We start from the raw sequence: 16,898 nt of genomic DNA on the forward strand, positions 1-16,898 counted from the left end.
ACAGTTTATCCTGAATACAACCTTAAACAGGAAATAAACCTTTATCCATAATACTGTGCATGTGTACATTTGGTCAGTCGGTGTGACTGTTAGAGGATTAGCCACAGTGCACGTGAGAGTGAGAGCATGTCTGAGAGGTGACAGGTTCTTAGTTCAAGCTGTTTGTGCTTATCCTAATCTCAGATGTGTCCTATATTTCAGTACGATAATAACTCTCTGTTAAGCTTTGTTAATGATTACCTCAGCAGTTTGAGACAACCCTACACCTTCCAAACACTACGTATTACAAAAACCTGATGAAAGATGTTTCAAACACTACCTAGGCTACACTGAGTCATTTTCAGGGGTGAGCACTTGGATGGTTGGAAGCACATTTTAGCAGTCACCCCATCCCATCAATGTATTACTGAAGTGCAGTCATTTGTAGATTTATTATGCAGATGTCCGCTCCTGGTTCTGCTATCCAGCATCTACTGCTCTCCTTTCCATTGGTCTAGTTCATCAAATGTGAAAAGGAGTGGTTAATCAGTATGTATTGATAGGTGAAAAGTGTGATAGCAATTGATAATTATGGATTTGTAAAAAAAAAAAAAGTTTTTATAAGAGCACCGATTTTGGTGCATCTTTGAATATGTTTGTCCCTAACCTTAATTGTGAGTCACATGCGGTTCGGAAGAACTGTGGGTTCGATTCCCACAGGATCCAGTACGAAAAAATAAAATGTGTGCTCAATACTGCACGTTGCTGAAGCTAAATCGAAATTACCAGAAAATGTAAATCAGTAGCTGTGGGTGAAGAGTGTGTGTTTTGAAAGGGGGGTAAGCAGAGCACCTAAGGTTTCCACACCAGAGCGTGACGTGTACGTCGGGGTAGTGTGCGTGTTCCTGTGCATGTGTGAATGTGACCATGCAGGGGGGTTGCCTCCGGCTGAGGTTATTGTACTGGTGAAAGGCCTGATGTAGAGGACTGATGCTAGGGGGACAATACGGCCTTTGTTTTCACAGTTTCAGTGGCCTTGGTCTGGCTCTGCAACTTTGACTGCCCCCATTCAACATCAGTCAGTCAAATTCTGAACCCCAACTGCAGAGCCGGGGTAGAGCCAGATACCTGCCTATAGGACTTTCATTGTATTTTTCAGCCTACCTTTATCTGTACAGAGAATTTGACGGGAAAAAAGGAAATGTTCTTATTGAAAGAAGAGTAGATTTTTTTGTCCATTAAAATAACATGAAATTTATCAGAAATACAGTGTACAGAAAATGTTTGTTTTAAAATACATTTTCATCTAATCCCGAGGTATTTGTAGGCAGATACCATGTTGGGTAATCATTTCAGAATCATCCAAAATATTTGGGGACTGTGAGCTGTGGCCACAGCGAACAGTTCTGTCATCTGCATAAATATTATGTAAATATACAGAGTGAACAATATAGGACTCAAAATGGAACTGTGTGGGACTCCTTTGTGAACTACATGGAATCCATATTCAATCCCATCAATTATTATAGCCTGGGTTCTATATCTGAAGAAATGAAATCTTAGTGACTGGATACGAGTATGTTCTAAAATGTAAATGAGTAGGATGGGCTGGAGCCTCATTGGGACTCATAAATATAAAGTTTGAGAGTTTGGAACTAGTGGATACAAGTGTGCATGTATCAGTGTGACTGCGTTAGTGTGAGTAATTTGCATGTCCGATACATTCCATTGGTGGTGTGTTGAGCCTTTTGATGTGCCGTCCAGTCATATTGATTATTCTAATATGGTCACATTATTGGTCTATAACACACGGTCAAGCTGAGATGTGGTAGCAACAGGCGTCATTCACCCTCCAACAGCTCCTCCACATAATGTATATTTAAGCACATACATTTTCATGCTGGCCCCTTGTGGGAATTGAATCCACAACCCTGATTTTGGAAGCACTATGCTTACCAACTGAGCTATATGTCATGAAGTGTTTTTGGTATTTTCAAGGTTAGGGATATTGTGCTTTTCTTTCTTACTAGGTGAAAAGGTTTAGCTGTCTGTTTTGGGAAGAACAGAGGGACATGCACTAGAGAGATACTGCCTAACCCCACACCCTTCCTCTCCCCATTCTTCCATTACTAAGTGGTTTGGTTGTACCACTTAGCTATCTTAAATTGAATGCACACTAATTAAGTTGCTTGGAAAAAGGGCGCCTAGTAAAATGTAAGCGTGGTAATGTAGTTGTTTGAAAGAGAAAGACAGATGAAGTATAGATACTGAGGTTTCCCCTCTCCCTAGCAAAGAGACAGTCAACCAGCCATCCAAGAGGTGTCAACTTTTAACTGCTGAAGAGAAAGACGGTAAACAGGTTATTACATCTTGCACTCTAAGTGGCAGACCTGTGGAAAGTGGGAATAGACCCCTTCCCCATACAAATGCTCACTCTCAGGCTCACTCCCATACAAATGACTTTCTCTCAGGCGTGTTCAAGCCATTTGAGTGGCAGTTTAACTGTTAAAATGTGGACAGGCCCTGTGGATTCAACCTGTTTTAACATGCTAACACAAACCACCCCAGAGGATTTCAAATGTTTGGTTGAAAAGTTTCCTAGACTTGCTGATCTATATTTTGGGCTGACTGTGTGTCAGGCATATTTAGTCACAGGACAAACACTTCCTCTGATGGGCCATTAGCACCTGTTGGAAGGAATAAGGGTCAAGTAAAAGCCCTCTCCCAAACACCAAACAAGCCCTATCTCCCAAACTCCAAATAACAACACCCCACAGATTGCCCATTTGTACCTGTGGGAATTCCCTTACAAACACCCCACTTCATCCACCACACACACCTCCTTTCTTTGCCCGACCTTTCCCAGGATCCTCCATACTTCCTCCTATTGCTGTTTTTGGGTTTCTTTTTCTCAGATGGTTGAGTGGTTTGATTTCACAACGATTGGGGCTTGTCTAGGCAATGGAGATTCATGGGTTCCAAATCCCAGCTAGCACTTTGGTTTGGTTACAATCACTTGGTGAGTTCAGCGTGTGTGTGTGTGTGTGTGTGTGTCTGTGTGTCTGTGTGAGAGAGAAATAGAGACTGCAAAAAGTGTGGTAGTTTATCTTCAAATGGACTAAATAAACAGCAGATGGTGGCATTACATGTTGTTATAGATGGGACATTTGTTAATTGCCCGGGACAATACAATATTAACAAGATTCATGTATTGTATGTGTATATGTATTGTTTGTGTATATGTATGTATGTATATTTGTGTGTGTGTGTGTGTGTGTGTGTGTATGTGTATATAATGTGTAAGTGTATATAATGTGCATGTGTGTGTATATAGAGATATAGAGATATAGAGAGAGAGAGAGAGAGATATATATATATATATATATATATATATATATATATATATATATATATATATATATATATATATATATATATATATATATATATATATATATATATATATATATATATATATATATATATATATATATATATATATATATATATATATATATATATATATATATATATAGATATATATATATATATATATATATATATATATATATAGATATAGCTCCGGAAAAAATTAAGAGACTACTGGACCTTTTTCTTTCCTTTCCAAAAAAGTTGAAAAGGAAAGTTATGAGTGAGGAACACAAGGGTAGAAATTAGGAGACCACAGCAAATTTAACACTTCTGTTCCTGATTCAAAACCTTTCTTTTCAACTTTTTTGGGAAGGAAAGAAAAAGGTGCTGTGGTCTCTTATTTTTTCTGGAGCTGTATATGTAACACAGTCTGGATAAAAGCATTTGCTGAATTACTTAAATGTAATGTAAGCTTTGATGCAGTTGCTTTTGCATAGAAACTGAGGATGTGTAATTAGGACTGCTTTGGTTGACCAATATATCCTGTTTATATATTTTCTTTATACATTTTAGTGGCCATATTTTGGGATTTTTCTTAATTTGCCTGTGGGCATTAGGCAGTGTTGTAAACAAGGCTCTTCGTGGGATCTTTTGTTTGTCTGGTTTGTCATTGGGGAACATTGTTGTTTATTTGAATCTCATGACCCTTAAGCCCTACCTCCACTTCCTCTTGACCTCCCTGAAATGTTGCCACCCATCATGGTGGAGTGTTAAAAACTTGTTGTTGTGAATCACACATTCGTACAAGTGTCTCCTGCTTCATTTTCTTTAACTCTAAGTCACTGCATGACAAAGTTGTCCAAATATACTCTAATGTTTGCTGTCTGTAACCGCTTACACGGCCTGGCAATTAGTTTTTTGCTGCGTATCTAATATTACTGCGATAATTTTCTCTGATGAAATACTTTTGGTCAGTATAGTTACTTTTGGAAGGTGTTATTTTATTTGTGGACTACTAGCCATACCACAGCAGATGGCTGACCACCTGCCTAGCTTTTTAATGTTGCCCACACCTAGCTTCTTGGACTGTTAATGAATGTAATCCAATGGAAGAAACACTAATATTAACTTTACTCCCTCTCTCTTCCCTCCATAGCGGTTTCTAACCTGGATGAGGAGAGTAAGTGGACTGTACACTACACCGCCCCGTGGCACCAGCAGGAGAACGTCTTCCTGCCCGGCAGCAGACCCCCCTGTGTAGAGGACCTGCACCGCCAGGCCAAGGTAAACCTCAAGACTGCACTGAGAGGTAAGAACCATGACTTACTGCTAGACCATGCATGACTGTCACTGTGTCATTATCCCCAAAACATTTCTAAATTATTTGATGTTACCAGGGTTGGGTAGGTTACTTACTTACTTTAAATGTAATCTGTTACAGTTACAAGTTACCTGTACACATTTGTAATCAATAACGTAACTTTTTGATTACTCAAACTCAGTAACGTAATCCGATTACTTTGAATTACTTTTAGATTACTTTAATATTAAGAGTCATTAGAAAACAAATAGGAATAGCCTATTACCAATTGAACACATTTTCCAGGATCAATCAATGTTATAGTTTACAAAAACAGAATTTGCATACACTTGCATACACTAAATCTGCAGTAGTCTGATGTTTTACTCCTCAACCACAAACGTTCACCAAACATTGCAAAAGCCTCAGGCACGCGAATGCACGTTTGCTATCATGAAGACCCGCACACAAATACATTTTACCCGTGTGAACGTAACCTGTGATGATTAGGGCCACCAGCGATGGATTTTCAAAATGCAAATAGAAGAAACAAACTGTGATTATACACCTGCACTCAAAGCTTAAATTCAATGCGGTCAGCAGCCAATAACCACAATTTTATGAGATGCAAAGCAAAAGCAGGATCACATGGCCTACCTGTATGGATAGAGTTGATGTGGCTGCATCAAATGCAAATCATCATCCTTTGGCAAAGTGTTTCCCAACACATTCTCTCCTCAAATGTTGTGATAAATTCCTTATGACGTTTTATCTTGAAGGTATCGCCATGTTACAACTATCAAACAAATAGTTGCCTAATCTTCGAAAATCTTCCTGACTGTGTTGTTTGGTGCGTTTGACAAATAGACCTTGATACTTTAAAAATATATAAACACCAGGTAGGCCTATCGCTTCGAGTAGATAACTAAATCACATTTTATATGGGTAGGCTTATATTATCATAGATACACTCTGTTTTTACCAGTAAAACTAGCGCTTCGTCGGTCACTAATCTGGTTATTCGTGCCACCTTTGCGCCTATGATGATCACACCCAACTACTAAGGCATGCGATTTTTATTTTGGTTCAAATAACTATGTTTTTAAAACATTATATAAAAAAATCAAACATGCAACGTGTCATAATTATTTCGCGCAACTATTCTTTTTTAATTGAAGTAATCCCAAAGTTTTTGTAATTCCATGACAATATTTTAGTTGGTAACATAACAGATTAGAGTCACAGTTTTTTTTGTAATTCGTTACATGTGACCAATGTTATGTGCGCACTCACACGGATCTTATCAACGTTACGTCAACGTTTGTAAAATAAAAATGTTGGTCAGCCGGGGAACTGGCTTTAACATTCTAAGCAACCTTGTGTACCGAGCTTACAGAGATACAGGGATACGGGAGAGAGGGAGGTGGGGAGACAGATAACGTGGCAAAAGAGAGAAATAAAGGAGTGTAGAGAGGAGATAAAGAAGCAGAGAGAGGGGAAGTACATAAGAGAGGGAGATGTAGAGAGAGTGATAAAGTAGCAAAAGAGAGAACGTTATATCTCAAGAAAATATATAACATTGAAGAGAGAGGGAAAGGGAGCAATGAAAATAGTATGAGTGTAATCTAATGACCATTGTGTCATTGCGCCACCTACGCTAATGAAACATACATTCTTTGTCCAGCTGTCCCGTTGTCTTGGTTTTATGTTATAACAGTTACTGAGCACTAAACCCAAGGGAGCAGGAACCCAGCCCACAGATACCCACACCACCTGGGTAAGGGTATCCTTTGATCACCTGCCAGTACCCAATATCCCTTTGGGCTGAATGACCATTCTCCACAGCTGTCTTTTATGGGTCTTTTACATCACAGCTTGTGTTTAGTTGGTACACGAAGGATACCTTAAAACTGGACTGTGACTCTCTCAAGCAGGGGTGTCAGATTCACTCCACAGAGCAATAAAGGTTGGTAAATGTGTTTAGAACGTGTGGAAACAAACCTGTTTGCACTCATACTCCCTCAAATGATGTTCACTCAAAAAACTAAAACATCAACATTTCTTTGGGACAATTGGGGGTATCTAGAAATCAGTCAAATGGTTTTGAAATGTGCTAGCTCAAAATGTAACACAGAACCTACTTTACTCATGGTGGCAGCATCATGCCACACTGGGGGCCACTGGAGGATTGGCTTCAGGACATTTTTGCAAATAGCAGAGCCGAGGGCCAAGGGGAATGGTTTCATTTGGGAATTAGCCATAAAAAAAATCCATTCAACATCCAGACTTACAGTGGGGAGAACAAGTATTTGATAGACTGCCGATTTTGCAGGTTTTCCTACTTAGAAAGCATGTAGAGGTCAAACAAAAATCCAGAAAATCACATTATGATTTTTAAATAATTAATTAGCATTTTATTGCATGACATAGGTATTTGATCACCTAGCAACCAGTAAGAATTCCGGCTCTCACAGACCTGTTAGTTTTTCTTTAGGAAAGCCCTCCTGTTCTCCACTCATTACCTGTATTAACTGCACCTGTTTGAACTCGTTACCTGTATAAAAGACACCTGTCCACACATTCAAACAGACTCCAACCTCTCCACAATGGCCAAGACCAGAGAGCTGTGTAAAGACAGCAGGGATAAAATTGTAGACCTGCACAAAGCTGGGGTGGGGTACAGGACAATAGGCAAGCAGCTTGATGAGAAGGCAACAACTATTGGCGAAAGTTCAAGATGACGGTCAGTCTCTCTCGGTTTAGGGCTCCATGCAAGATCTCACCTCGTGGGGCATCAGTGATCATGAGGAAGGTGAGGGATCAGCCCAGAACTACACGGCAGGACCTGGTCAATGACCTGAAGAGAGCTGAGACCACAGCCTCCAAGAAAACCATTAGTAACACACTATGCCGTCATGGATTATCCTGCAGCGCACGCAAGGTCCCCCTGCTCAAGCCAGCGCATCTCCTGGCCCGTCTGAAGTTTGCCAGTGACCATCTGGATGATCCAGAGGAGGAATGGGAGAAGGTCATGTGGTCTGATGAGACAAAAATAGGTCTAAACTCCACTCGCCGTGTTTGGAGGAAGAAGAAGGATGAGTACAACCCCAAGAACACCATCCCAACTGTGAAGCATGCTTTTCTGCAAAGGGGACAGGATGACTGCACCGTATTGAGGGGAGGATGGATGGGGCCATGTATGGCTAGATCTTGGCTAACAACCTCCTTCCCTCAGTAAGAGCATTGAAGATGGGTCGTGGCTGGGTCTTCGAGCATGACAACGACCTGAAACACAAAGCCAGGGCAACTAAGGAGTGGCTCCGTAAGAAGCATCTCAAGTGGCCTAGCCAGTCTCCAGACCTGAACCCAATAGAAAATCTTTGGAGGGAGCTGAAAGTCCGTATTGCCCAGCGACAGCCCCGAAACCTGAAGGATCTGGAGAAGGTCTGTATGGAGGAGTGGGCTAAAATCTCTGCTGCAGTGTGTGCAAACCTGGTCAAGAACAACAGGAAGCTTATGATCTCTGTAATTGCAAACAAGGGTTTCTGTACCAAATATTAAGTTCTGCTTTTCTGATGTATCAAATACTTATGTCATGCAATTAAATGCAAATTAATTACTTAGAAATCATACAATGATTTTCTGGATATTTGTTTTAGATTCCGTCACTCACAGTTGAAGAGTACCTATGATAAAAATGTGACTTCTACATGCTTTGTAAGTGGGAAAACCTGCAAAATCGGCAGTGTATCAAGTACTTGTTCTCTCCACTGTATGAAAGCAGCCTCTCATTAAACCGTGTCACCAACTTTGGCTAGCACTAAGATGGACAGAGCAAGGGGATGTTCAATATCAGACACAGCTCAGGCCTCCAACCAATCAATATGTAATCAGCTGCTGGTGTCAGCGGTACAATGGCCGAGTCTATGTATGTCTCTGGGCAGTTTTGGTGGGGTCAGTATCCATAATGCGCAGTGACATTCTGCTATCAGGTTGTGTTCGTGTGAGCGGGCTGACAAGTTTGGCAGGGAAATACAGGCGTGTTGCGTAATAGCTTTACGGTTGATAGCTTCACGAAAGATTACGATTAATTAGATCGAATATGTTCAGTTGGTATATATCTGTGATTCTGGGACAGTGGCAAAGTATTTTTACACGCAGACTGTTCGCTAAAGTAGTAGAGTAGTTTTGTTCGCTAAACTCCAAAACTACTCTGCCTGACAACAATCCACAAAGCCGTAGCTATTAAACATATTCCCTTTATTGTGTCAAAAGGTTTCTAAAGCCTTGTCTTCCAGATCATAGGAATGAAACTTACATCAGGTGAGGAAGTTGCTTTACTTATCAGTAGGCTTTACTTATCAATAAAGTGTTTAGATCTACTATTGACTCATTAATGCACTAGTTGGCCTATTGCATTATAATATATCAATTATATAAGTGCACAATATTTCTTTGTCTTGTTGGTAGATGTTGCCAATATGAAGAAGGGTGTTGATTGGTGTTTTGGTAGTTCTTATAATCTAGTTAGTCATGGAGATATGGTAAAAGAGTCCCTGATTGCAGTGTGTTGGCAGAGGGACTGAAGTCTTAAATCCCATCTGAGGGAGTTGGAAGGAGTGTGTATGAATGATGCACGATTCCATCTTCTGTGAGTGACAGACTACAACTGGCACCCCTCTCTCACACACAAACACATGTCAAACACATGTTCACACACACAAGCACAGGGATTAGAAACAAACAAAATCTTACACCTCACATCAGGCCCTAATAAGAAATTCTCTGAGCTGTCAGGGGCTGCAGTTAAGCCAGGTTCTACACACACGCACACACACACACACACACACACTGCTTGTCAATATGCTGTATGCATCTCTGAAGACCTGAGGGGTATTGCACCGGTCAGCTTCTTATGAATGTGTGTTCCCTTTGTGTTGAGCTTTTGACAGGTGTAGAGACACCTTAGGCCTGTCAGCAAGTTTCAGAAGCATGTGCTGATTGGCCTGTATGTTAATTAAAAAGAGAAGTAATTTATATTTGTCTTCTATTACCAACTCTGTAACATTAGCAGATGCTCTTATGCTGAGAGATTAGGTCCTTGTTCTAGGGCACATGGTCATTATTTAAGTTGGATTCAGAACCTATTTTTATCCAGTCATTTTGCAGACACTGTTACCCATAGGAACTTACAGTAGTGAATGCTTTTTTAATACTGTGATTCAAACCCACAACCTTGGCATTGCAAGTACTCTCAGTACAGTCCCAATGCTCTAATGACGCAGTTACCTTTCAGATTGTCTTTCAGTGGGTGTGTTTAATTGACGTTAAGTTGTGTGTGTGTGTGTAACCCATTATCTCTCTCCCCCAGGATGTGACAAGTTGAGGAAGGATGGTTTCCGTAGCTCTCAGTACTACTCCCAAGGCCCCACCTTCTCTGACAGGGCAGACTCCCTCAGCACTCTGCAGGATGACCAGGACGACACTGATAAGAAGGTAACAAACTTTCCACACATCCACAGCATAGTGAACTCGAGGCACACGGAAACTGGTATTAGTCTGCACTCCAGTGGTGTAAAGCAGTTGTGCGCCAACTGTGTTTTTTCTAACCACATTGCCCTCCCTCTCACTCACCCCACCGTCTTAGATAACATTTCGCTTTGTGGCTGCCATGGCTTGTTTCCATTTATGTCGTAGAGCCGCTTATTGCAGTTTATTTGCCAGGCCCTGATGGAGAGCTGCAGAGATTTATTATACGTTTATTTTTTGTCGGCTTACTCTCAGTGGAGCTGCTTTTACTCCAAAGCTTCCTCTGTCCTAACTTAACACTAGAACTGCCAGGCCTTTTTGACCCCCAGTAACTGCCAGAGCCGAACGCCGTTTGGCGTCATTAGCACACGAATCGTCCCTATTAGCATGGACATTCTCCTCCACAGCATCACCAACCAGCCAGAGCATCAGTTCATCTACTGGGTCATTATCAAAGTATATAGAATAGTAAAAAATTATGAATTACAGAATTTGTTTGTTTTAAATTGTCAATGAATTTGAAAAATACAAGAATGTGTTTGTATTGTTGAAGGTCTCATCATCCAAAAAAACGACTAAAAAAAGAATGCATAGAAAAAGATGAGGTCTGGAATGAATAGGCTGTGAATGGCGCGTCTTTGCAGGTCTCTCCCGCGGGTTGTAGTGGGGCTAATGCCAATGCATAGCTCTTGTCTCCTAGATTACTGACATATAAGATCTTTCTATAGGTGATGAATAAGTATCGAAAAACCGCAAGGATTTATAAGAAAAAGGTCAAGATATTGTTGGAATTTCGTTTTGTGAATAATTATTTAGCCTAATACTAGTAGAATATTAATCTTCAGTAAAATAACATTTTCGATTTACGTTTGATGAATTAGCCTACACAATAAGCTGAATCTCCTATTGAAAAACAGTAACCCATGTGATAAGTAGCCTATATAATTTGTATTATGTTTCAATAATATCATTCATCTGGGAGTATTGTGCATTCATCCATTGATGTCATGCATTCAGTGAGGGATGATTAGCGCCTGGGTACCAAAATGGTACCTGTGTGCTGTGGGCTGTGGGCTGTTGGCGGATGAAGTCAGAAAACAGGGTAATAAAAAACGGGTAAATAGTTTCTAAATATTTTTCTGTTTGTTAGTTTAGAACTCCGAAAACAGAACAATGTAATATACGCCTATTTAGGAAAAGTAATGTAAGGAGGAGGGTTTAGCTTTCAAAATGGCAGTTTTTTATTTTAATTACAAACTCAAATGCCAATTGGCTTAGGCATTTGGTGGTTCTAGTGTTAAACCAGAGTTGAGATTCTCCACTGATCCTTATCAGGATGCCTGTGCCTTCCTCAACCCCTTATCTTTCTCCCAGAGATGGCGGGTAGTGTAGCAGTTAGTGAATCTGACCCATCAATGTTGCTAGATTGAACCTAGGAGCTAGAAAGGTAAAATAAAATCTGTCCCTGAGCTAGGCCAATAACTTGATTAGCTCCTCTGACATTCACTGTGGCAGGAGCCCACAACTCTGAAATTAGGAGGAGTAATATTGAATGCTGAATCCACAAGTCAGTAGGAAAGTGTACACTTGACGAATACCACATTTCCTTCCCTTCCATCCTCACCTTTTCTCTGTTTCTGCTTGGCTAGTCTGCCTAGTTGTAGTTGACAGTAAAGGGGAAACTGGATTTCTGTGTGGGCCAACATGGCACCTAATGGCTGGGTAACTCTGTAGATGGCTACACAACAAAAGGCGGATTTCCCTGAATCTCCTACTTCTGAAGGTCTTAATTTTATCTGTTGGGTCTGATTACACGCTTGTCTGCTCAGAATGTATCTTGCATTCCCATGAGGTTTACATTTGGGATTTCGTGGCTGGAGATGCAAGAACTTTGAGATGTTGTCCACGGAACATTCTGGAATGGAACTAGCATGTTGGTGGGACATACCCAGGAGTGAACCATCCAACATGTTTTTATAGGACGGGTGTCACCCAGTCTAGTAAGGTGGAAATATGTGTCTGATTGCCATATATTTTCATGGCAAAAGAAACCAAAAGCAACCTATGTACTTTGTTTCTGAAATGAACAAAATGTGATTTTGAGGTCTGGTTGGTTAAACAATCTTATTATTGTTACATTGTTCACTGTCACCTCCTCCCTGTCGGTTTGTGGGGGTGTGTGTATCAGTGTGTGTATTATTAACCATGAAACATCTTTATGGCCCCTATTATTAACCATGAAACATCTTTATGGCCCCTCTGGCTTATAGGTCAGAAAGCGGCAGTAAACATGTTGTTTGTCTGGGTTTGTGTTTGCACAGTAATAGGCACTATGCTGGAGGAGATTTAAACAATTCACAGTGAGGGCAGGTGCAACCCCTCCCCTCAACACACATGTACGCGCTTCTGCCAGCAGGCTCAGATGTGTTGCTTCAGTGTTTGTTTGAAGCTTTACTCTCCTCTTTCCCTCCCCTCCTTCCTCTCTCTCTCTCTCTCTCTATTTGATCGCCCTTCCTCTCTGCCTCCTCCCCCTCACCTCTTTCTCCTCCAGTCCACAGCTTCGTCTGCAGAGGACAGCAGGTCCCTGCACTCTATGAGGCCCCAGACCCCCCAGGAGGAGGAGGGTATAGACGAGTGTGACGGACAGGTGCACCGCCACAAGGCCCCACCCCTGCCCACCCCAGAAGAGAAGATGAGGATGCAGGCCCAGGCCGTGCCCACTGACATCATCCCCATCAACGTCACAGGTAGGCAACCGCACCCACTGCCTATGGTTGTACGGCCTGGCTTCGAACATAGCCCAAACCACCTATGCCCTTTAACACAGAACAGCATCTATAAAAGAACAGTTCATCTCTAAGCGACCAACTGCCAGGAAGCGTTCTCCGCTACTGATCAGATATACACTCACACTGGGAAAGGTGTTGTGTTTGTGACTGTCCATCTGTATTTTTTGTCTTATTTTTTCTTTTCATCCCCCGCTGCGTGTGCATTTCTGTATTTGGAGCGTGCTCAGTTTAAAAAAGATAGCAGTCGGAGGTCAAGGCAGCTCCCTGAGTACATGTCAATCCACTGGACATCTTACAGATACAGACACTACTACTGCACACACACACACACACACACACACACACACACACACACAAGCTCCAATACAAGGAGAAGGAGAAAATGGCATGCCATCACGGATAACCACACTGCCGTAATTCCAACCTGCTAGCTAAGACATCGGCTCTTGTTTTATGTCACTCAACAGGGAGTCAGAGACTTGGCCTTTTATTGACACATAGAGAAACGCATACATGCAATTTTTCTAATTCACCTCTGGCACAGTCAGACATAGAGTTACTCCTTTCCTCTGCCTCAGTTTGTGACTAGAACACTTACTCCCAGAGGGCATTGAGAAAGACAGCATCTCTAAGCTCTTTAGTCCGAGGCTAGAACCTGCCAAAAACACTACAATAGTAGCATCAAAAGTTCTTGAGACTGAATCTATATCCGTTAGTGTCAGCACAGATTTTAATAATGTCATTTTGAGATCTACTAACTCTGCAGGGATTACTCGCTATTGACTTGATTTCAATCAGTGTTTTGAGTTAAATGTCATCTGATATCTCTTCAGATTCAAACATGTTCATGGAAGTGTGAACGTGTTAGATGCAAATTAGTTCAGCTGCGGATTAGGATTTCACAGCTGCCTTATCTCAAAGCACTCTAGCTACTTCTTGTGGTGGATCGGATGCCTCAAAGTGTGGTTATTGGTCAGAGAATGCGCACTCCTCCAAACATATGGATATTGATGAATACTTCCCGCCTTAGTGAGCAATGTAATAAGAAGCTGAACCGCTTGATGAGACATGTTTTAGAGGACACTTCTCGATCTTTGAGTTTCTTGAACCTGCTTAATGTTTCTCTGATGACACAAGGTCATAAACGAACATTATGATATTAAAAAACAGGGTGAAATTGAGACCATAATAAACACTTTAAAATAAAAACAAAAAGAAGAGCTTAACAGAGACTGAACTCCCAGCAGAGCACTGAGCGGTATGGAGTGTTGTGTGTATGTTGGCTGATTCTTTTTTTGCTGGTCCACGTAATCAGAGCTGGCCAATAAGAGCGAATGTCTCTTACTGAGTGAGTGAGTACATGACTTACTGACTGATTACCCCTTGTTAAATAGCGTAGTGGCTAGAGATGCGGATTACAAAACAACAGGTCTCACGTTCAACTCCCGTCAAAGTCACAACACATTATGCCTTAGGATTAATTCAGGACAGACAAAAACTTTACCTAAGTTATAGGAAGCCTAACAGTAGGGACAAATATTTCGCTGGCTACACGATTCTCTCATCTTTTCACTTGACAACAAAGTGAGTCATCATCACCTATATTGATAGATACTGTGTCAATGTCATTCAGGAATGGCTAATTAGCTGTTAAAACGGCCTGTGGCAAAAGAAGATTTGTTCAGTATAGACAAAAACTTTGCTGGCTACAACCTTCAATAACTACATTATAGGAAGCCTAAAATAAAACTGTTTACTGTTATATTGCAACTATTTCTGGTGGATTTTCAAATTATGTGTTAGGATTTGTTCAGGATAGACAAAAACTTTGCTGGCTACACGATTCTCTCGTCTTTTCACTTGACGAAAAAGTCAGTCATCATCCCCTATATTGATAGTTATTGTATCAGTTTCATTCATGAATAGCTAATAAGCTGTTAAATCAAAACAGCCATATAGTTCATAGTTGCTATTTGTGATGGAGGTAAACTCAATAGGAAACCTTAGTCCATTTAATACAATGCTTAATGGTGTCTAGCTAAATATTACTGGCTAACAAGCTTTTAACATGGCCAGTGGCAAAAGCCATACAGTTCATAGATACCATTTGTGGTGGAGGTATACTTAATAAGAAAGGTTACTCAGTTTAACACAATGCTTAATGGTGTCTAGCGACATATTCAGACTTGGCGTAATGTTAATGTGTGACAACATGATCTAGTGTTGAAATGCAATACCAACTCTCGACAGATGTACTTTATAGCTCTGTGGCGCAGTGGTTAAAAACATAGCCTTTTACGTGGGAGGCCAGGGTTTGAATCCAGGGAGTGTAACAACGATCATCACTTTTTATTGCGGGCCGGCTGAACTTGGCTTGCCAGGTTTCTTGTTTTTGGTTTGTCTTTGTCAGTGTTTTTTTTGCTTGTTTTTTCCTCTGCATGTGTTTTACACAAGCATGTATTTTTAAATATATGTGTGTGGGTATCTACTCTTTCTGGTTTTGTTCTCATGCCCAACTCTAAAATCTGCATGCGACATGTAAAACATAAGCACGTGTGTTTGTGTCACTAACGGGCTGGTTTTTGTTTGCCTGTGTTCTGCCTGCCTGCTCTCGCCCTCCTGGCCACTAGGGGCAACGTTTGACCGGCAGGCCAGCATCCGCCGCTCCCTTATTAACACTGATACAGTCTCCCGTCGGCCCAAGAAGGTCAAGCGCAGAAAGACTATATCAGGGCTGCCTGACAACATCTGCTCCGAACTAGGTATGGTATAGATATACAAAGAGAGCTCTGCTGCTCTCCTGCTCTTCCTAGTACTCTAGATGTTCTGTCCTCCCAGTTAGTTCACCCAACAGCCTGCCTCACACCATCGGCCGGCAGCTGGTTTAGTAAATTGTCTGACTCCATCTCATTCTAAAACTGCTGCAGAAACTCCTTCACTGTACGTTCTTGAATTTCCTCTTCCATCTAGAGTTTCTACATGTACTCAATCTATCCTACTTTCTATAATCTCTTCAAAGACATCCCCTCTCCATATGCCTCAAATTGAGATATTTCCATATTTTTCCACACATAGTAGGATTTGAACTTGCATCTGTCATTGTAGAAACTATATTTTCCTTAATATCCAGTAGTCAGACTCGGACATTCTGTTACTAATAAATCTCCTTTTCCGATGACCGCCCGGGTCCCTGTCTCAGAACTCTCGTACTTCTTTATTGCTGTGGGTTAATCCTGGGATGCACTAATAATCTTAGCATGCCACAGTGCATCCCGCACACCCAACCACTAAACCCACCATGTAATCCCAGCATTCCTATGATGATGTCAATCTCCGTACATAGTTGATCAACTGGTTCAGTCCATAAGTAGCTTATCATGGAGGAGTGGGATTGGATTTTGGCCAATGGAGGGAGCAGGTGAATGGGGGGCAATGGAGATGGCAACTTTTGGGACTTAATATTTGGACTGTAATGAAAATATTGGGTTTTTATTCACTCGCATACGTAGCCATTTTCAATGTTGTTATTTGACTTTGAAGTTGGTTTGAACCTAAACCCACCACTCTGATTGTTTCCATGTTCCGCCCCATTTAGTTTATTTTCAGCTGTTGTTATGATATCCCCTCTCACCCTTCTAATGCCCCCCTGCACCCGAGCCCACTCTCAGAACAGATGGGCGGCAAAGTCAACAGTCTTCAGTTTTTCCCCCCAGCCCAGTAGATAGCTATGTGTTCAGCTAAACCTAAAGTTTCCTGTTTATTTAATGATGGGGAATTAGGGTGAGAGTGTAATTTCTCCCAAAAATGAGATCCATACAGCTGATAGACAGAGCTTTGGGACAAGCAGACTGTCAGGCAGGCTGGAGGACAGACAGACAAACAGGCAGACAGACCAGAAAGGCAGAGAGGCTTGAAAGTTCTGATTACTG

General features: G+C 41.3%; 1 protein-coding gene across 8 annotated transcripts in view; it reads left to right on the forward strand.

Annotated features, from left to right (window-relative positions):
• nhsl1b (NHS-like 1b) overlaps positions 1-16,898 on the forward strand; it is a 179,966-nt gene that overhangs the window by 150,604 nt on the left and 12,464 nt on the right. For 6 of the 8 annotated variants that reach the window (XM_034287727.1, XM_034287729.1, XM_034287732.1 and 3 more), the window contains exons 2-5: positions 4,508-4,660; positions 10,023-10,147; positions 12,732-12,927; positions 15,600-15,731. In XM_034287727.1, the coding sequence (XP_034143618.1) occupies positions 4,508-4,660; positions 10,023-10,147; positions 12,732-12,927; positions 15,600-15,731 (606 nt within the window). The remainder of the gene's footprint in view (positions 1-4,507; positions 4,661-10,022; positions 10,148-12,731; positions 12,928-15,599; positions 15,732-16,898) is intronic. The other 2 variants (XM_034287730.1, XM_034287733.1) reach the window with 1 other exon arrangement.

The sequence above is a fragment of the Esox lucius genome, chromosome 18 (genome assembly GCF_011004845.1).
Source record: "Esox lucius isolate fEsoLuc1 chromosome 18, fEsoLuc1.pri, whole genome shotgun sequence".
Taxonomy (NCBI): domain Eukaryota; kingdom Metazoa; phylum Chordata; class Actinopteri; order Esociformes; family Esocidae; genus Esox; species Esox lucius.